Consider the following 22195-nt stretch of genomic DNA (forward strand, 5'->3'; position numbering starts at 1 on the left):
TGACTGGAGCACATTCTCTTGGGTGAGTGTCCCGCTTCTTCCGTCCTGGCTCTTGAACAGTTATTATCTGTGATGAAATCCTTGTTGGTTGTGTGTTGTTTAAAGTCTAGGGAGGAGGACAAGACAGTCTTGGTGGGTTTTTGTTTTGTTTGTTTGGACAATAATCTCTTAAGCCCTCTTCCTCTTTCAAACATTCCTACCTTCTTTGCCAGCATATCCACTTAAATTCTCAAACTATTTTCCAAAACCAAATAATCCAACAAGCAAACATTTCTTGGCACTTAGCAGAGAAATGAGGTTCAGGTTAAAGTGTTTGCTGACCTCTCTGTTTTCTTCTGTAGGGTAAGATACTTTTTTTTAAAAAACTTGCTGAATTATTGAAACACCTGAAATAAATTCTTTTACCTCTTCGTAACTAAGAATCTGTTCCCTGTTTAGCTATTCATTTATGATACATAATATAATTATAGTAAACTAAAATAAGTTATAGGACCAGATATTTTGATGCAGTTTTGAAAGGTTTTTTTCTCGTATCCTGCCTGTCCCATGGTCAGGAAACATGTTTGTCAACTATCACCTTAATATCAACCTTCATATTGTTTTCTTAGTAAATGCATTTACCATTACATCTTTGTAAATTGAACATTTTTTTAAAAATGACAGTTCTTCCATGGTGTCCCTGTTTTCATTTCTGTCTTCCTTTCTAATCTGCACCCACTCAGTCAACGTTGATTCTATGCCGACTGTGTACGAGGAAGGCGTTGGGCTAGAGATGCAGAGACGTGTGCAGAGGCCCTGCCTTTGAGAAGCTGGTCGAGAAATGAGAGTGTAGTAAAGGTGCCTGAGGTGACTCCTGAGTCTCTGTGGAGGTGGTCAGGCGGGACAGGATTCAGGGGACACTGTGTAAGAGTAGCATTCCTGGGTTACGTGGAATCAAGACTTTAATGGTTTTTTAATACTGCCGAACTGTTTCTTAAAAGGATGTATCAAGTTACAGAATCACCAGCAGTAAACGAAAGTAACTGACTTCCCATATCCTCACCAGAACTGAATTTCATCCTTAGAACAAAGCAAAACAAAACAAAAACTTGATATCCTAATAGACTTAAAATTAAGCCTTATTATTGTTTTATTTGGCATTTCTTTTTATTATTAGTGAAGTTGAACATTTTCCCATCTTTTTATTATTTTACTTACTCCAAATATTCACTTGGAGTCTTGACGTTGTTATAACTTGTTACTAATTTTTAAAAACAATTTATTGAGGTGAAATTCACACAACACAAAATTAACCACTTTAACGTGAACAATTTGGTGGCATATATACATTCGCAGTGGTGTTCAACCATCACCTCTGTCTAGTTCCAAAACATTTCCATCACTCCAGTACCCGTTGAGCACTTTCTCCCCATTTGCCTCTCTCCCTAGCCCCTGGCAACCATTGAACTCCTTTCCGTCTGCATGGATTTATCTATACTGGATATTTTATATACATGGAATTATAATATATGACCTTTGTTCTGGCTTCTTTCACTTAATATAATGTTTGGAGGTTCATCCACACTGTAGCATGTATAGGTACTTCATTCCTTTTTATGGCTGAATAATAATATACCACACGTTGTTTATCCATTCATCCATTGATGGAAGTCTGAGTTCTTTCCACCTTTAGACTATTGTGAATGGTGCTGCTGTGAACATGTGCATACATGTAATTGTTCGGGTACCTTTTTTCAGTTCTTTTAGTTATTTGCCTCGGAGTGGGATGGTGGGGTTATGCAGTAATTCTATGGTTAACTCTTTGAGGAACTTCCAAACTGTTTTCTATAGAGGCTGAATCATTTTACATTCCCATCAACAATGCGCAACATTCCCATTTCTCTGCATCTTCATCAACACTTGTTGTTTCTGTTTTTTAAATTATAGCCACCCTAGTGAGTACCTCATTGTGGTTTTGATTTGCATTTCCCTCATGACTAATGATGTTGAATACTTGTTACTATGTATTTCATATATGAGAGAAAATGAGAGAAAAAGAAAACCTTTCTTTTTAAGAACTTATTTTAAAATTATTTAAATGTTCCTTGAGGGAAAAAAAGTTTACTTAAAATTAAATGAAGTTACTTAAAATTAAATGAAGTGGCCCAAATCTGAGAATTATTAAGCCATTAATTTTGTCTAAACATTTCATAGTTTTCATAGTAGAGGTATTTGGTTTTTTTTTTTTTTGCGGTACGCGGGCCTCTCACTGCTGTGGCCTCTCTCGTTGTAGAGCACAGGCTTCGGACGCGCAGGCTCAGCGGCCATGGCTCACGGGCCCAGCCGCTCCACGGCATGTGGGGTCTTCCCAGATCGGGGCACGAACCCGTGTCCCTGCATCAGCAGGCGGACTCTCAACCACTGCGCCACCAGGGAAGCCCCAATAGAGATATTTCTGAAGCATAGGCTTTTGTCGCCAGGTTCCTTTTTTTAATAAATTTTTAAAATTAATTTATTTTTTGTTGCGTTGGGTCTGATGCGCGAGGGCTTCCTCTAGATGCGGCGAGCGGGGGCTACTCTTCGTTGCGGTGTGTAGGCTTCTCATTGCGGTGGCTTCTCTTGCTTTGGAGCACAGGCTCTAGGCACGCGGGCTTCAGTAGTTGTGGCACGTGGGCTCAGTAGTTGTGGCTCGTGGGCTCTAGAGCGCAGGCTCAGTAGTTGTGGCGCACGGACTTAGTCGCTCCGCGGCATGTGGGATCTTCCCGGCCCAGGGCTCGAACCTGTGTCCCCTGCACTGGCAGGCGGATTCTTAACCACTGCGCCACCAGGGAAGTCCCAGGTTCCTTTTTAAATTCAGTTTGTTTTCCTTTTCTCCATCACCTGGGTGTATTAGGCTGTAATTTGTGCCCTTTAACCAGAGGTTCTCAAAGTGTGGTCCAGGGACCAACAGCATGAGCATCACTGGGGAAGCTGTCAGAAATGCAAATCCTAGTAGGTCAGGCCCCACCCCCGATCTGCTGAGTCAGCAGCTCTGGGAGTGGGCCCGGTAATCTGTTTTAATAAGCTTTTCAGATGAGTGGGATGTGCTCTTAGGTCTGAGAACCACTGCTGTAACTCAACATTTCTGGGCCAGTGTTGTATTAAAGAGCCCTTGTGGGAGATGGCATCCACAATTTTGGCCTTGTTAGCACCAACTTCTCTTTTATTTTTTTAATTTAGTTTCTTTATTTCTTTCTTTATTTTTTGGCTGTGTCGGGTCTTGGTTGCGGCGCGCGAGCTTCTCTCTAGCTGTGGCGTGCAGGTTTTCTCTTTTCTAGCTGCGGCGCACAGGCTCCAGGGCCCGTGGCCTCTGTAGTTTTGCGGCACGGGCTCTCTCGTTGAGATGCGCGAGCTCAATAGCTGTGGTGCGCGGGCTTAGTTGCCCTGCGGCGTGTGGGATCTTAGTTTCCTGACCAGGCATGGAACCCGAGTCCCCTGCATTGGAAGGCGATTCTTTACCACTGGACCACCAGGGAAGTCCCCCACCTTTTCTTTTTAACTAAAGGAGGCAGACAATATAAACAATTAAATTGAATCCTATTATAACCTCCTGTTTAAGAATTACATACTATATGTATAAATCATATAGTTTTACCTAGAAATTGCTATTCAGTCTACAGATCATGTGAAGAGAGTATTTTTTAAAAGCTGCTTTTGATCTTTGGTCAGATCCCTAAAGAATTTAAGAGTTGCGTGTCCTTGGTGTGTGTTTTTCCTCTCTCCTGTGATCGGGTCTTAGTTTTTACTTCTTTGGAGCCTCTTCTGCGAAGGTTTCTGGTACAAAGGCCCGCGATGACGTGGGCACCGCCATGTACGCGCTCAGGCAGCAGGAGCAGTCTGTCCCTCATCTGCAGGGCCGTCTTAAAGCCCAGGCCCACTCCCACCTCCTCCCTCCAGAACTTTTTAAAGGGACTCCTTTCTTGCCATTTCTTCCAGAAATTGGTGGCTAGTTAATCCAAGTAGCATATCAATAGTTAAATCCGTGCCTGGAATGACAGTAGTGATGGCCACATCCTGCACAGGAATGGAAACTTCATGGCTGGAAACCACAAACTTTGACTAGAGAGAGAGGTGTGTGCGGTACAGTCACAGGCTTGTTTCATTACAAGTAAGTTGGGTTTTTTTTTTTTTTTTTTTTTTTTGCGGTACGCGGGCCCCTCACTGCTGTGGCCTCCCCCACTGCGGAGCACAGGCTCCGGACGCGCAGGCTCAGCGGCCATGGCTCACGGGCCCAGCCGCTCCGCGGCACGTGGAATCCTCCCAGACCGGGGCACGAACCCGTGTCCCCTGCATCGGCAGGCGGACTCCCAACCACTGCGCCACCAGGGAAGCCCAAGTTGGGGTTTTTTTATTCCTGCACAGGGTATTCAAAGGGCGATAATAATTGTATCTACTTTGCGGAGGTTTATGGGGATTTAATTCACACATTTATAGACATGAAAGCATGTGTGGTACATGGGAATCACTCAGTGAATGTTTTATATTATTAGGATAATTATGTAAAAATTGACCTTTTTTATATAGAATATTGTTATTGACATTTTTACAAGTAATGTTTGGGTCCCCAAAGCAACAGCACAAGCCGTGTGCACTTTCGAAGGTGATTGCTCACAAATGTTGCCTTTCAGGAGTCTCTTCATGAAGGAATTAGAGAATTAGGTTAGGTGGCATAAGGGAGATTTTAGGTCCTCCAGATCTAAAATCCCTAGGTCAGATAGAGTGAACGGTTAGGAAGCAAATGTCAAAAGAGGAGCTGGGAGATCTGAGGGAAGGCGTTTTGAAGGGTAGGGGGTATTGAGTCCTGTATATCTGTAGGCTGAGGGAGAAGGCATTAGCTATGTGAGAGGAGATTAACCCTTGATAATAACAGATGGAGTGAAGTTGCAGAGCAGGGAGAAGCGGATGGGATTAAGGGCAGGAGATGGGCAGGCTTTTGAGTGGAGGAGAGATATGAGAAACGGAGAGGGGATGGGGCATCCGTGTTCCAGGCGAGCAGACTTGGGAAACAAGATGGTTGTGTTTAAATATTTGAAAGCCCATCACGTGGAGGAGGGATTAAACTGATGCTCTTTGGCACAGTGGGTATAAACTGTAGGAAGACCAGATCTAGAGCCCACGTAGAGGACACCTGTCTGAGCACAAGGAGGTCCAAGAGGACATGATGGACTCAGTCTAAAGAAATGAGCCCAGTTAGACGCCACTAACCAGCTAGCAACCCTGCATGAGCCATTCAAACCCAGGGCAGCAGTCTCCTGAGCGCGTCCATTGCCCCAGGTCCAGGCCTGCCCATCTGGCAGTTCTCTCCTGTCTAATGTGACCCTTTGAGAAGAATTTAAGCTAATTTCCCCAAAGACCCAGAACTAACTGCGTTACCCTCCTCTGAAGAGGTTTGTATTCTTAAAAGCCGGTTTCTTCCTGCTGCCTCTGTTCACTCATCCCTGGCATTCCCCTCATTTTGTTCCTTTGCGTTGCTGGTTTCCCTGCCTAGGATAGTGATCAAAACAGATAAGAAGTTGTTTTTAGGGGACTAATCAGCAACATTATAAATTAAAATTCCCTCAGAACTATGGAGAGATTTCTGGTATTTTACCCTCCCTGTAAAATTCACATTGTGAATCTCATCTTGAATTCCTTCCCCGTTCTCTTGGAGCAATTCAGGCGGGTTTATGTGGGCCGATTCTGTAGCGATCAGAGACCTAGTCGACGATGCGAACTCTGCCTTGAGTTTCAGTTAAACGACAGCAGCAGCAGATGCTGTGAAGGAAAAATAACTCTTCAGACCTTTAACATTCAAGCTAAACTGTACATTTGGGAGGCTGGAACCGTGGCAAGAGTTTTATTAACCTGAAAATGGTTTTCTCTGTCAAGTGCCGTTTCGTTTAGTGCAATAAGCACAAACTCGGTCGCAGTTAGCGCAAAGTCATCGTTTCTGGATGTGTGCTTGCACACACAGCAGTATTCACCGTCGTGTAATTGGGAAGAGTAAATTCATCTGTGTGTGGCATCTCATGTCACAGGACAGGGATCCGTGGCCTGACAATAAATACTAAATGACAGGTTGTATAAAAGAATGATATAATGCCCACAAGGAGAGGAAATACCTTGCAAAGTTCAAATTTTGTATGTAAACTGTGGCAAAGTGCTGCAGTAAATTGCCATTTTCTTCACATTAGTCACGGTGCAAAGGAAGACTGTTTTCTAAGCAAAGAGTAATCTCTGGAATTTCGCATAAAGATGGTCCGTAATTTCAGGCCTTCTGCATGCTGTTGCTCCTTTGTGGGGAACCAACGAACTCCGTCCATTTTTTACTTCCTTAACATCAAGGTAAGACTGACTGTTTCAGAGGTTCCTTGTGCAAAACAAGAGGAAGGAATTTAGAAGCTAATCAACATTTCTGCTCACCGTATTTGTTCTAAGTCATGTTTGTTTCTAATTTTGGAATACATCTGTTATTTTTGTTTCATGTTACTTCTTAGTATATCATAGTAATATGTTTTCTTTATCAGGATAGCAGTATATTTGAGTGATTCATTTTGTTTGGTATCTGAGAATGTTATTTTATTTATGTTTTATAATTTGGATAAGAATTAAAAATTTGACATTTATAAATATGTATTTAATGGTTTTACTTATTGAGAGGGTGTGGAGAAAAGATCTGTATTTATCCAGATACAGAAAATACAGTATTAAACTGATTTTTGCAGTAACGCCGCAAGGAAGCTTTTACGTTAAAATTCCAGGAATGGAAACGTCTGAATTTTTTTTTTTAATTTTATTTTATGTTTTATACAGCCGGTTCTTATTAGTTATCTATTTTATACATATTAGTGTATACATGTCAATCCCAATCTCCCAATTCATCCCACCACCACCCCGCCACTTTCCCCGCCTTGGTGTCCATACGGGAAACGCCTGAATTTTTAACTGAGTTCACTTATAGGTGTAATTCTAGTGTTAGAACAGTGACAGTTAATAAAGTGCTTATTATCTGTTGACCAATAAATAGGAAAAGATGGGTTATTTCCAAGTGTAATCCAGTTACCATAACTTGTAATCATACTGCATGTTCTGAAACTTTTGTGACTTCTAATTCTAAAAGTAATAAGTATATTCATATCATACTCATGCTTAAACATGTTGCTTTGGTGCCAGGACAAAACTTGTGTAATGTCTCTCTTTTGTCATTTATACGTACCATTTCCATGTCTCCTTCTTCTTTATTTCTTTAGGGTTCATGTGCCTTTTAGACAGCAGAGATAGAGGAGTTTAAGGAAGGAGAATCGTCAAGCAGAATGATACGCAGGGGGCTTTGTCTAATCAGGTGGTCGAAGCTCAGTCTTACAGACAGAGTATGAAGACAAGGCCACTTTCCATGGTGTGGGGAGGGTTTTTAAAAATAAATTTATTTATTTATTTTTGGCTGCATTGGGTTTTCATTGCTGTACGCAGGCTTTCTCTAGTTGCGGTGAGCGGGGGCTACTCTTCGTTGCGGTGCGCGGGCTTCACATTGCGGTGGCTTCTCTTGTTGCAGAGCATGGGCTCTAGGTGCGCGGGTTTCAGTAGTTGTGGCTCATGGACTCTAGAGCGCAGGCTCAGTAGTTGTGGTGCACGGGCTTAGTTGCGGCATGTGGGACCTTCCCAGACCAGGGATGGAACCCATGTTCCCTGCATTGGCAGGCGGATTCTTTAACCACTGCACCACCAGGGAAGTCCCAGGGAGTTTTTGATGTACATAGTATCTAATTCCTTTGTCAAAAGAAAACTCAATTTTCCTGCCCAGTTTTTATGATATAAGGTGGGATTTGAGCATAATTCTAAGAGCCAGTTTTGGGACTCAGATTAAGTTCAAATCGACCCCAGGTTTGCAAAGCAAATATGGCAGATTGCCATATTTGGATGCATTGCTTAACACGTCTGAGATTCATTTCACTCATCTACTGCCTATGGAAGCTTTCCACTTATCAGGCATTACACCGTTTGGTTCTCATTTAAGCTTCATGATCTCCCCCAGTCCCTACCTTTTTAAAAAATAATAGATTGGAAAACAGGGGCTTTTCAGGTTAATAACCTGCCCCACGTTGTAAGATGGCAGAACAAGCATTTGAATCCAGGTCCCTTGGATCTCGAATTTCAAGTTCTTAACTTCTGAGCCAAATTCTCTAGAATTACCTGGAAAGCTTGATTAAACATACATTGCTGGGCCCTAGAGTTCCTGATCCTGTAGGCATATACTATACTAGAGGGCCCAAGGATTTGTTTCTAACCAGTTCCCAGATGTGGACGCTGCTGGTTGTGAGGACTAGACTTTGAGAAACACTGCTGTGCCTTGTGCTCCCAGACTTGGTTCCTCTGGAGGGTGAGAGAGAGAATTCACGTGTGATGCTTGGATTCACAGTCACTGACATTTATTGACTGCTGCTTGACCATGTCCCAGACACTTTTCTGAGTTAATCCCTTTTCATCCTCCCATTAATCTTAGCAGGTAGTTAAATTGCAGGGAGAAGATGGGGGGTGTGATCACCACTTAAAATGAAGAGAAGGAAACTGAGGTAGAGAGAGCTGCCCAGTCAGGAGGTCTCACGGTGAGTCAGTGTGGTGACTGAGTCAGCCGGTGTTCGTGAATGCCAGGATCCCTGCAGCCGTCTCCAGAAGCGGATTTCATGCTTAGGGAAGGTTGAGAGAAAAGGAGACACTTCTTTCTTTCATCCCTTGGTGTTTTACGTCCTTGGAGGAGGGCTGTTGGCAGGCCACACCTGGGAAGAAAGGGTTTCCCTCCTTTTCATGTTTTTCTCCCAGCGTTCTGAAGGGTACACGACACAGTTCATAATTCTGATGAAAGTGATGTGATTCTGGGAACGACCTGTATTTCAGTTGCGCTATGAAATCATTGATATTCACTAGCATGGATCACAGAGACTCCAGGTGATGTCATACATAGGAACTGTGCTGGTGGTGCCAGTGCATTAAATTAGCAGAGATGTCACCTGAGGTTGGCCACCCTACAGTAGGGCTGGCACCAGTCTGTGGTGCTGGCCTGCCTGCAGCTGCTTTAACAGCCAGGGAAAATCTCAGATGCGAAACTGAAGGAAGTGAGAGAGAAAATCAACCCATAATTAACTCTGAAACCTGTACTCTGCTTAGGTAACTAGTTTCCGATAAGTTTTAAGGCTTAAAGAGAAAGTTTAAGGCAGTTTCAAAAGGTGAGATCACATTGATAATAGAAATACTTTGTGTGTTTGATTCCATTAAATATTTTGTTGAGAGACTGTTAAGTACAGGTATAAAAATATAAGTATAAAAATAAGATCTATTGTCTCTCCTCTCAAGGAGAGGTCTTTGTGGACCTTGCAGGCGAGTTAATATATAGTAGAGCGTCCAAATCTGAAGTTAGTGTAGCCTGATGCTTACCTCGTCTTAGAGGTACTGGTATGATGATTCCCATGATGCTGGTACTCGAATGCTGGGACAAACTTTTCTCTTCACTGAGATGGCTATCTAGCTGCAGAGCTCAAGCTAGATTCCAGCCCTCCTGACCCCTCAGCTTGGCGTTCTCCCTGATTTAAGATGGCCTTATTTATTTATTGTACAGATTTGTCTCCCAGTCTGAAGCTGTGAACTTTCCAAAGGGTATTATGACTTACTGCTACTTTTTTGGATATTCATCTCTGCATTTCAGCCTTGTTTTTTTCTTTAAAGATTTCAGACACAGTAGTGCAAACTCTAGAAACAATCAAGAACAAAAAGGAAACGCAGCCTGGACACTTAGCACGTGGGTAGGGTGCTGGATTTAAACATACGCGATTGGATGGAAAGAGTCACCTGTACCTTTATTCTGGTTTGTTACAGGCTGACGAAGCCCTTGTCGTTTGCTGACTGTGTTGGTGATGAGCTGCCGTGGGGATGGGAAGCCGGGTTTGACCCTCAGATTGGTGTCTACTACATCGATCACATAAACAGTAAGTTTTCCTCTTCGGTACGAGCAAGCCTATCGGAAAATCTAGAGTCATACAAAAGAGTAAACATTTTACAAAGTGAATTTCTTTATTTTAAACCCCCGCTTTCCAGTGACTAATATTTAACTGAAATGTCCATTTTGGAGGTTGGGGCATGTGTGTAGAGTTAGGCTGATGGAGCAGAGTGGGAGAAAGGGGTCTGGTCTGCCTGTCTGCCTGCCTGCCTGTTAGGGCCTGAGTTTTCTTCAGCGCACGTCTAGGGCCTGTGGAGACCATGAGCCATCTGTCTCTTCTTTCCATGGCCACTGGGCCTTCAAGGTGGGGTTCCCCCTTTCTTGTCCTTGCCATGGAAAGAGATGGGCACGGGAGCAGCCTGGTCTAATGGCACAGCGGCCTGTGTGCCGGTGGGGTCCAGGGAGGGCTTGACACTCACCAGCGACTCTGGAAGACGCAGCTGTAGCTGTGGCGAGAAGACCAGAACCTCGTCTTGTTTCTGTTTCCTGATTTCTTTGTGGTTGGAAGGGGAGCACCTCTCACCGTAATAGCGTTTAGATCTGTCACTTCCCTGTCATGGTAAGCCTAGGGCAGAGGACCACTGTGGCTGTAAACAACTTTTTAAAACACGTACTTGAAGTAGTATTTTTTGTATGTTTTTTTATATTGTGTATGTGTTTATATTTCTGTTTAGCTCTTTAGCCACCCCTATAAAAATTTTATTCAGATGGTCGAATGTAATACTCACTGATATTCATTTTGCTTATTTCACTTAAAAATAATTATTTTATTTTTATAGGTTCTTAGGAATACATAATGAATTTATACTCCATTATCTTAATATTCTTAGGTCTATCGATACATTAAAATTTTATTTAATAAGTACTCATTAATATCTTTAGGAATAATGTCATTATAGAAAAGTGTTTTATTTGATGTTCATTTACGAGTGACGGCTTGCGGCTGCCCTTGTCTAGATATAGGATAAAGATTTTGAGAGGCACAAAAAGCCCATATTTATAGCAGTGATCTCTTAGAAATCTAAGAATGTGAAATATGTTCACATCACGTATCGAGTTTGTGAAAATATCCTTGCACAGATCCCCTGTCAGTCTCTTTCTTTACCTGTGCAAATACTCCTTTCCCAGCATGACTGGGAAGGTTCCAGAAGTGACTGGGCTGCTCCGCTCTGAAGTCTGCAGAGGCCGAAGGCCGTGGGGCGGACGGCCAATCGGGTGGGAAGGCTGCATGTGTGCCTCCAAGTGACCTAGTGTGAGGCTTCAGTGAAAGTGAGTTGAGATGAAGGACTCACTTCCAGTAATTTACACTGAAACGGGGTGCTCTGCCTAGAAGACCACCAAGCACGGATAATAAAATGCTCACCCCACCCAGAGGCAGCCAGGGAGCCAGAGAAGCTGACTCTTGAGAAGCCCAGTGTGCTGAGTGTTGCTTATGCCTTGGGGCGGGGAGTGTACAGGTAACAGTGTGAGTAGCTTAGTTGTGGTGGCATAGGTTCGAGGGCTGTGACATTGTCTAATTCTCACAGGTAGGTGAGATAGAGGGGTTGAAAGGAGCAAGGTCTTGGACGTATTAAGTGAGTTTTTCAACGAAAAGACGTATGGTTATTTAAATCTCACTTTTATACTTATTTTATATGGATAAAAGATTAGCTTTTTTTCCTTAAATAATATTTAGGGAACCAGAAATAAACCTTCCTCTCCTGATTCGATGGAAATAAGTTCTCATGGCACCAAAATGAGAAAATTAATTAGCTCAACTTCCCTCCCACTGCCGACAGTCTCTTCAGCTTCTAAACCCACCTCCAGGGCTCTCTTTTTTTTCTCAGTGGAAGAGGTATTCTTCTGAATCACCCACCTCAACCCCCAAGACCCCGCTTAATAACTTCTATGTCCCATCCTTCTCTCCTAGGTAGTATCTTTACCAGTTATTTTCTGGTTTTAAAAATTTCTCCCAGGCTTCCCTGGTGGCGCAGTGGTTGAGAGTCTGCCTGCCGATGCAGGGGACACGGGTTCGTGCCCCGGTCCGGGAAGATCCCACATGCCGCGGAGCCTGCGCACCCGGAGCCTGTTGCTCCGCAACGGGAGAGGCCACAACAGTGAGAGGCCCACGTACCACAAAAAAAAATTTCTCCCACCATTTCAATTTCTAATGGTTCTTTCAGCTTAGTATTTAAACACTGGAGACTCTCAAAATGAAACCAAACCAAAACTACCAAAAGAAAAAACAAATAATAACAATCTCTCCCCCCCCCCCCCCCCGCCTTCTCACTTTCTCTCATTCTCACTCTCTTGCTCACTCCTACTTGAAACAATCTTTCAACCCCCATCCCTTGCAGCATGTCGTCTGTTTCCCCTTCACCGGGAAACTCACTAAAAGCCACACACAGCCCCCGTGGACTTCCCCTTCCTCCATTGTCGGCCATGATTTCACACAAACGCTCTTGCCGAGGTCACCTGAGACCCCACAGGTGACGGAATCCCAGCGCCCCAGCCTGTCTTCCTTGGCCTTGATCTGACAGATCCCTGCCCCCACGGGCTACTCCCTCTTGCTCTTTACCCCTTTGGGTTTCATGACACCTTCTGTTGGAATTTATTTGGCATACCTGGCTGCTCCTGCCGTTTTCTTTTGCCCATCTCTTCTTCTCCTGTACCTGGTATCAGGATTTCTGTAATCGTCTTCTCTTTGCAGCCTGCAGATCTCCTTGGGTGATGGCCACATTTGTCTCTTAGGGCTCGTCCGGAGTTCCAGATGCGTATATTTGATTCCTTACTGTGAGGCTCTTTCCAGTCTGCCCCACTGGCCTCCACTTTCATCTCCCGCCCTGTCCTTCCCTGGCACGGGATGACGCTCCAGTTGTGCCTTGTGCTTCCTTGGCTTTCTGCCTTTCTTTGCATTTGTTGGTTCTAGCCCTGGTCACTCTCTGCGCAGCCCCCAGGCCTTCCCTTCCGGCCGACTGCCATATCCTTCTAGGGTCCGTCTGCTCGGTCCGTCTGCCCACTGTTTCCCAGAGGCCTTCTCTGGCACCTGACCCTCCACCTTGCAAGTCCCCACCCCATTCTGAATTAGTTGCCCCGTGCAGGTATTTCTTAGTACCAGGTGCTTAAGGATTTTAAAATAGCACTTGTTATATTGCATTTAAATTATTTATTTGTATGTTTTTCCTCGCTAAATTGTGAGCTTCTTGTGCACAGTGACTGCATCTTTATTTCTCTATCTTTGGGTGCCTGGTATGATGATAAACTCTTACATGTTAGAACAAAGAAGAGCTTTATTGTTTAACTCACAGATTAAAAGCTTTCTGTTTGTTTTGAAAGAAGTTGAAGTGCATTTCAGTTATAAATTATGCTTCAGAAAGCACTACTCTGAATACTTCAAAACTTGATTGTCAGAACATACATGTTTAAGTCTCGCATTTTGCTTTGGTACAGTAATGGTACCCCAGTGACCTGATGGATTTACTGTGCCCTAAAGTGCCCCTATTACCCACAGCAGGTAGTTTTCCCACTAAAAAGGACCTGGTCCGTTATCTCATTAATCTTAAAGACATTCCTATGAAGTAGTTAGGGAGCAAATTGTATTATCTTCTCTTAACAGCTGGTCTACACATATGTTGTGTCTTGACATTGTATAGTTTCAGCATTATTTTCTCCTTATTTCAATAAAAAAATGAAATTAAGACTGCTTGGCTGTTTAATACTATTTCTATGTAACACTGTTAAATATCTGGAAGGAAAAGTTTTGACCTTGACAGTGATAGTTATTTTAGGCCCTAAGTGTTTTGTGATAGAATTCACCTTTTAGTGGCTGTGTGTGCGGAGTCGGGGTGTAGATATTGATGGGGGTGTTTGTAACTAACTAGAAGGTAATTATGAAGTACTGTTTGTAAGGTTTTGATATTATCACTACAACCAGAAGCAAATCACTTTTTGATAGGGTCAGAGTTGTACTTAACTTTTTTGTCTTTTAGTAATTAAGGTCTTATTTACATATAAGAAAATGCACAGATTTTAAGTACGTATTTCAATGAATTTTGACAAATGTATACTCCTTTGTAGTTGCCAGCCAATCAAGATACAAGATATTCTCACCCTGCCCCCAGAAAGTTCTTTCCTGCCCCTTGCCCGTCACCCCCTCCCCACTGCTGCAAATTGCTTTGATTTCTATCATCACACCTTAGCTTTGCCTGTTCTAGAATTTCATATAAATGGAGTGTGTGTTCAATTTGTGAACGGAATCTTTTACTCACATTATTTTTAAGGAATATACTACTGATACACACAATATCACAGATGAATATTCATGGTACACATATCTTATATATCCATAGCCAGGATATATAAGAACTCCTGGAAATCAACATTAAAAGGACAAACAAACCAATTTAAAAACAGGCAACAGGGCTTCCCTGGTGGCACAGTGGTTGAGAGTCTGCCTGCCGATGCAGGGGACACGGGTTTGTGCCCCGGTCCGGGAAGATCCCACATGCCGTGGAGCGGCTGGGCCTGTGAGCCATGGCCGCTGAGCCTGCGTGTCCGGAGCCTGTGCTCCGCGATGGGAGAGGCCACAACAGTGAGAGGCCCGCGTACCGCCAAAAAAAAAAAAACAGGCAACAAACTTAAATAGACAGTTCCTCAGCTCTCCTCTCTCATCTTTCCCCATGCTGTCTCGGAGAGATTGGATGGTGTGTTCTTCATATTACCCTGAATCAAACTCCTCTATATTAGCTTTGAAGCAGCACATGTGTTCAGGTTTGATGAAAGTTCCTCAGGTGTATATGCTATTTAATATGGAGTTGTTTCCTTTGGGAGAAACGAAATAAATTTTTGACCCTTCTACTTCATCTCTGATTTATTTCATCCTTTATGTTTTCCTAGGAGGATAAACTGTTAAGATATATATATTTTTTGCGGTACGTGGGTTTCTCACTGTTGTGGCCTCTCCCGTTGCAGAGCAACAGGCTCTGGACACGCAGGCTCAGCGGCCATGGCTCACGGGTGCAGCTGCTCCGTGGCATGTGGGATCTTCTCGGACCGGGGCACGAACCCGTGTCCCCTGCATCGGCAGGTGGACTCTCAACCACTGCGCCACCAGGGAAGCCCTGTTAAGATATTTTATAAAGAAAAAATTTAGATACTTAAAATATCCAAGTAGAACATATTATGCTGGTAGTGATACTAACACTTATTAGTTAGCATCACTGATAAGTGATAAGTTACATATTTCATATAGTTGTCAAGTTCAGGGACCTCTTCTTAGTCACAGTCATCCGTCTCTTCCCCCTGGATGTAGAGCTGACATAGATAACCACGCCTTTCTTTTTAAACCTGTTGTTTTCCTCACTTCACTGTTCCTTCTTTCTCTCCTCATTTGCCTCATATTCCTTTTGAGAGTCCCTGTATCCTGTCACTCCCCGAAGATGTGGCCTTACCAACCTCCCCCAGCATGCTGTCCTTTATCTACAGCAGTACCATCCTTTGCCATTACTATGTTAATGACCCTTCTATCTGTCTATCTGACTCTGATTGTCCTAATATTTGTCAAACATTTCCAATTGTAGGACACTGCTACCTATTTTGCCATTGAAACTTCAAAACAAACAAGTACAAAATGGGATTCTTCAGTTTTCCCTTTGACTTCATTATTTTTTGAAACACAGTCCTCATGGTTACTGAGTTGAAAAATGTAGAATCATCTTGTCAATTCTTGTTGATTTTTTCCTCTATATTTTCAGATTTGCTCCTTTAGCCTCATTTTCACTGCCATTTTCCTAATTCAGCCCCTCATTGCCTTGTGCCTTTTGTTCCTTTCCTGTTAAAAAATATATATATATATTTTGTTTGTTTGTTTTTGTTTTTGTTTTTGCGGTACGTGGTCCTCTCACTGTCGTGGCCTCTCCCGTTGCGGACCACAGGCTCTGGGCGCGCAGGCTCAGCGGCCATGGCTCACGGGCCCAGCCGCTCCGCGGCATGTGGGATCTTCCCGGATCGGGGCACAAACCCGTGTCCCCTGCATTGGCAGGCAGACTCTCAACCACTGCGCCACCAGGGAAGCCCTAAAAAATATTTTTTAATAGAAGTAATAGATATGATAGGAGAAAAGTAGAAAATGTGGGTAAATAAAAGGAAGAAATTATCTATATTCATACTACTGAGAGATAATCAAGTATTCTAAATCTTGTAGTGTGTACCCTTCCAGACTTTTTCATATTGATACACACACACACACGCACACACACACACATGAGTGTTCAATATATTGTATACATCAAGTGGGATTATATTACGTACATACAGTTTTATAAACTGCTTTTTTTAACTTATTGTATAATCTTTCATTCAAAAAATTTTCTGCACAATCATATCAACTCTTTTGATAATAGAACCTTACATTTCTCTCAGATGATCCTCCTAAAATATAGCTAAGATCCTTTCATGCCCTTACTTAGAGCCTTTCTACCGCATACTGTTGCTTACAAAATGAGTTTCATATTTATTAACCTGGCGTTCGAGAAACCATCTAGTCCCTCTTGGAGTATTGGGGAAGAAGTGAGAACGTAGAGCAGAATTCTAGTACCACCATCACTAGCAGAACAAAGAGAACAAGTGAAGCATCATATCCATTCTGAAGGGCATGGCTGCAGCTACTTAGAGAAGGCGCTTTAAGCTCATAACCCAAAGGATGAGTAAGTTACCAGTCCTGGAGAACACGGGGAGGGGGTAGGCTTTGGGAGTTTGGAGGAGAAACTGCCTGGAAGAAGGAAGACCCACAAGTAAAGCCAGAGGTCTGAAGAGGCCTCAGGAAGCAGGACTCAATGAAGGAAAGAAAAGAAATTCAGTGCGGCTGAGGCTGGTGTGAATGAGGCTGGGGAAAACGGCTGGAGCGGCAAACAGGGGTTTGGTCCTTGAAGGGCCTCTTGTCTGGGACCTTTCAAAGCCCTTCTTAATCACTGCCTGTTCCATGGGACCTTACTTTTTCAGCCAGAGGAAACTCCCGTGTCTCTAAACTTCTGTGGCACTTGACCTTTCTCTTCTCGGGGCTCTCGCCATTTTCTACCGTATAAAACAGTTGTTGTCGTTGTTGTTGTTTTAATTCCTGTGTCACAATTTCTTCTATACTTTATAATTTCTTTGGAAGGAGGGATCATACCTGAACATCCTGTTTTCCCTAGTGCATGCAGTAGATGCTCAGTTGTCTGTAGAACAAACAGATAAGTAAACATAGCAGATCGTGTCTATAAAGGAAGATAAGGAGAGTTACTCATATTCATTTCATTCATTCTTCCTGAGCACAGCAGAAAGAATAGAAATGTGCATGAGAGACAGAAATAATATTCCTTTGAAGAGTCTAATGTTATCTCCCCTGATAAGCTCTTGTAACTCACAACGTGTTCTCTATCTATAAAGTTCCACATCTATAAAACTGATGGAATGTGAATTCCCTTGAGGTGCGTGACATTTTAACAGTACTACTTTAACTACTTCTTTCATATAGTAGACAACATGCAAATTATATTGCATTATAATACAGTGATATCCCAAGGCCACCAGGTCTTAATAAAAAAATACCACGTTTGTATAATATACCTTTTTGAGTATTTACATTTAATAAATATTCTTCACAGGTCTATTCAGCAAATATAACTGATGGAGATGAAGCACAATCTTGCTTTGTGAAGGCTTCTTCAAAGATGCCTCTGGGAACCCACTTCTGTAGTTCATATTTGAATGGGGCGGTATATTGGAAATGTCAGTGTTTCCTGCTGAGTCTCTTGTAGCATCCAGTATTTAAACCAGTCGACTGGAGTGTTTCTGCTGATGTATCCAAAGCAAATGCTGATAGTTTATTATTATTATTATCATTGTACTTTATTCATTTAAGTGTCAGTCAGTGTTACTTTCAGGGTTTTGTGGCAATTTAGCTGTTGACAAGCATTTTATTGAAAGGATGCCAGTTCCCCAATATGTAGGGAACTATGATTAGGTAAAACCTCCAGAGATATTGAGAGAGAACTGGAAGTGTGTATCTTGCTATAGCTGTTATAATGTATGAACATTTCAGGTTTTTCATGCACATTTTCAATTTGTATCATCTCTTTATTTGGTTAGTTTTCTAGTTATATATCTCAGTGTAACAGGTTGCATTTATTATCTCGTTGTTTCTTCGGGCGCTGAAGCCAAGCAAGGCTGAGCCAGGTCCTCTGGCTCCAGGTCTCTCACAGGGTGTCCTCAAGGTGTGAGCCAGGCTGTGTCACCCCCAGGCATGACCGGAGGAGGCCTGCTTCCAGGCTCACTCGTGTGGTGGCTGGCACGATTCATTCAGTTCCTTGTCTGCTGCCGGCCGTCACCCCCCTCTCCTCGCTACGTGCATAGGATGGCGTGGAACCTGGCAGTTGGCTTCACTAGAGCAAAAAAGCCAAGGAGGGCCAGGCAGAGAGGGCACGACGGCGGTCACAGTGACACCCAGTCTCTGTGTGCTCTTCGTTTGAAGCAAGTCGCGCACGCTAGCCGGTGTTCAGGGGTGTGCACACTAGGAGGTGAGGATTATTGGGGGTCATCCACAGTTAAGACCATAAATTTCTGTTTGTTAGAGGATGAATTCTCTGTGCTTTGAGTCAGTTTGCATTTGTATATAGAAATATTGGAAATGAATGTAAATATTACATGTTTGGATAGCCAGAGACCTGAGTTATAAGGAATATTTAAAATGGAGACGTTTAGGCTCTTATTGGCTGATCACTGTCTGCTCTCCGTGTTGCCCAGACGCCGAGCCTGCCCCTTGCACCAATGCCCTTGAAGATTCTTGGCTGGGGGGCTGTCTGTCCAGCACTGCCCCCTCCTGCATATCTTCTTTGGACATTGACTCTAGCGTATTTTTACCCACAATTACATGAGATTTGCCTCTTTTGCACATTGAAGTATTTACATCTTTAAAAATTCGTGTTCCGAATACTCATTACTTTAGAGAAAGCGCTGATGTTTTCTCTAACCACTGACGGAAGGGAGGGCTGTAGGTCTGAGGCAGTGGTGGCGGTGCCCCTGGCTGACCCAGGCCTCCCTTGGCCCGAAGGGGACCCAGGCTTCACGTCTGAACCACTGTAGTGTTCTTATCCCTGGAGACCAGGTTAAACATTTCCAGAGCCAGCCTGGCCGCTGGAGATAATTGTGGTCACAGCAGATCGTCTACTATCATTCTCTGCATTTTGACTCACTGGAGTCCTTAGGGGCAACCAGAAATACCGAGTTGGGGTACATTAAGGTTGAGAGTCACACACAAAGCATTTTGAAGACAGTACACACCACTGGACATTCCAGCAAATTGATAAGTTAATTATCCAATCCTAACTTGTCAGGAAGAGGTAGGTCCTCATGTTCATGCAGTGGCCAGCCCGTATGACCCATCTGTCTTGATTGTACCTGGGATTTAATTTCTAGAGATGGCTGAGTGACAACACAAATAGGTCAGTGCCATCGAAAGAAGTTGTACTACTTACAGTTCCCAAGAGAGGGGGGCCACATCACACCATGAAGGGCCACGTGGGGAAGCACCTGGGTCTGTCAGGAGGCAGAAGGAGCAAAGGGGAAAGCATGAGCCAGAGCCTTTATTTTGGTTCCCTCTGGGAGGAGTGGGTGAGGCAGGGGAGGCAAGTTTGAGCAAGTTTAGGATGGGATGTTTTGAATAATTCGTAATTCCATGCAGGAGGCAGTATGGGAGCTGTTGCAGAGCACAGACTCTCAGCCACAGCCGCTCATGGGAATCACTGGAGGAGCTTGTAAACCTGCCATTGCCTGGGTTCCACCCACAGAAACTCTAATTGGTCTGGGATTTATTTTAGAGCTCTCTAGGTGATGCTAGTGTGCAGAAGTGCAGAACCAAGAACTGTGCCTTAGGGTATTCTCCTTAACCTGTGACCGGGGTTTGGTCTTTGTGTTTGTTTGTTTTAAAATTTCTGAACCATTATGGACTAACTGATATTTTTATAAAATAACAATAAAAATGAATTGGAAAAGTTGAAAAAAATGCAAAATGCAAGGCCCAGTATTATTATTATTAGAGTCAACAGATATAGGATAACTGTATGAAATTGCTGTAAACATTTCAAAATGTTTACTCTTGATATCTGTACTTATTGTCACAGACACGTAACAGAGTTTACGGACCGGCGCTGGTCTGCAGACCACACTTTGAGTACTGCTGATGTAGAGGGCAGCCTGGCAAGAGTCCTGTACTGAGTGAACAGAAGCATGGGAAGCAGGTTGGGTTCAGATCATACAGGGCCATAAAAGCTTGGCTTTTATTCTGAAGGTACTGGGGAGCCAGACAGTTCTTGAAAGGAAGGACCTGAGCACAGCCCTGCTGCTGTGCTTACCTAGGCAACACTGTGTCTGAGGGATTGGCAATGAGGGTAAACTGCTGACAAGGACCTGAAAGGGGTTGGGATGGGGAGGCACTGGGTAAACTAAAACAGAAACTCTATCACACTTCCGGAGAAGTCACTTTATACCACTAATAAACTACTTAAAGGAGGTAAGAAATAAAGATGGCTACTTTTTTGAAAGCTTAAATAAATAGACAAAAAAAATCACTAAATTCTGAAAAATAACCCACCTAATATACTTTCAGAAACCACGCAGATTGAAGATCCAAGGAAACAATGGAGGGGGGAACAGGAGAAAATGCTCAAGGACTATCTGTCCGTGGCTCAGGATGCCCTCAGGACGCAGAAGGAGCTGTACCACGTGAAGGAGCAAAGACTGGCCCTGGCCCTGGATGAATACGTCCGGTTAAATGACGCCTACAAGGAAAAGTCGAGCTCTCGCACCAGCTGTAAGTACAGCGTGGCTGTTCAGACCTGAGAGATGGGGACCAAGTCGTAGGTAATAGAAGGCCACTTGGGTTTCTGTGGGACTTTGTTCTGAGTCCTGTTCCTTCCCGGGCAGGAAGAGTCCCTCAGAGCCACATGAGGCTGAGGGCACACATCAGATTTCTCAGTAAAACCCCTTGACCCCATTCCAGATAAAAGTCTCCTCAGTGGGGGATTAATGTTTACCTTTTCAGATCAGGGCAAATAATTTGGCCCTTGTGCTACTCTTGTACAATGTTTGCAGTGGGACTAAACTAAAACTGGAGCTATTAACTAGAATGAAGTTTCTGTTGAACACCTGAGTTGACCGACCTCTCTCTCATCTCAGAAATTGATAATCTGGAGCTGGTCTTGTTTAAAGAAGCATCTGTGATGGGCCCAGAAGTTCTACTTAAATTACAAGTTTCTGGATAATGCAAAGCTCTGATAAACTGGGTCTGCAATAAGATTCTCTAAGATTTTATCCATAGATATAAAATTCAGAGGAAAATGAGGCGCTGGGGTCTTTATAACATTCCTTTTTCTTGAAAAAAATTATAAAGGTTTGAAGATGACTTTTTATATTTAGGTGTCTGATGAATGACAGTAAAGGAGTTATAAAGTTAAGTAAGTATCCACAGAAGCATGTAAATCTTGTTGTTTTTAGAGTTTGTAAATTCCAAGTTGACAACTAGTTATGCAACTTGTACAAGTTACTTTTTTTTTTTCTTTTTTCCCTTTGAAAGTATTCTCAGGATCTTCATCCAGTACTAAATATGACCCTGATATCTTAAAAGCTGAGATCTCCACTACGCGATTAAGGGTAAGACTTTTTTATTGTGGTTCTTCGTGAAATGTATGCCTAGAATCTGGAAGGGGACTTGGTGGTCATCTGCCCTCTCCATTCAATGCCGGAACCCTTTCATTTATCCTCGATGGGTAGTCTTTCTGCTTTTGTTAGAACATGTGAGTGATTGAGATTTTTCTTTCTATTGAGAGAGAGTGTGTTCCTTTTCTGGGCAGTTTTATTATTTGCAGTTGGTATACTGCATCAAAATTTGAGTCTGGAAAACTTACTTTTCCTTATTGTGCTGAAATACACGTCCAGAGTTGAGCCTAGTTGCTCTTTCTTCAGACAGCCTAATATTTCAAGATGCCCACGGTTCACATCACCACGTCACTTCCTTTTCTAGTGCCTCACACTTCCTCATGGGTTGTTTGCCCATCTTCACCCTAAATCTTTTTGACCACACTGCTGTTAAGGTCACAGCTTGTTTACCCTTGACTTTTGGAGTCTTACAGACTGTTCACCAAGTAAACAAACTCATGCAACCAATACATAGGTCATGAAAGAGATTATTGCCATGAC

General features: G+C 43.2%; 1 protein-coding gene across 2 annotated transcripts in view; it reads left to right on the forward strand.

Moving 5' to 3' along the window:
* Nucleotides 1–22195, forward strand: part of WWC2 (WW and C2 domain containing 2) — a 166556-nt gene that overhangs the window by 76867 nt on the left and 67494 nt on the right. Inside the window, exons 2-4 of one of the 2 annotated variants that reach the window (XM_030830581.2) lie at nucleotides 9865–9974; nucleotides 20607–20810; nucleotides 21573–21649. In XM_030830581.2, the coding sequence (XP_030686441.1) occupies nucleotides 9865–9974; nucleotides 20607–20810; nucleotides 21573–21649 (391 nt within the window). Of the gene's footprint in view, nucleotides 1–9864; nucleotides 9975–20606; nucleotides 20811–21415; nucleotides 21454–21572; nucleotides 21650–22195 lie in introns of those variants that run through there. The other variant, XM_030830587.3, reaches the window with a different exon arrangement.

This window comes from Globicephala melas, chromosome 21, assembly GCF_963455315.2.
Source record: "Globicephala melas chromosome 21, mGloMel1.2, whole genome shotgun sequence".
In the NCBI taxonomy this organism is placed as follows: Eukaryota; Metazoa; Chordata; class Mammalia; order Artiodactyla; family Delphinidae; genus Globicephala; species Globicephala melas.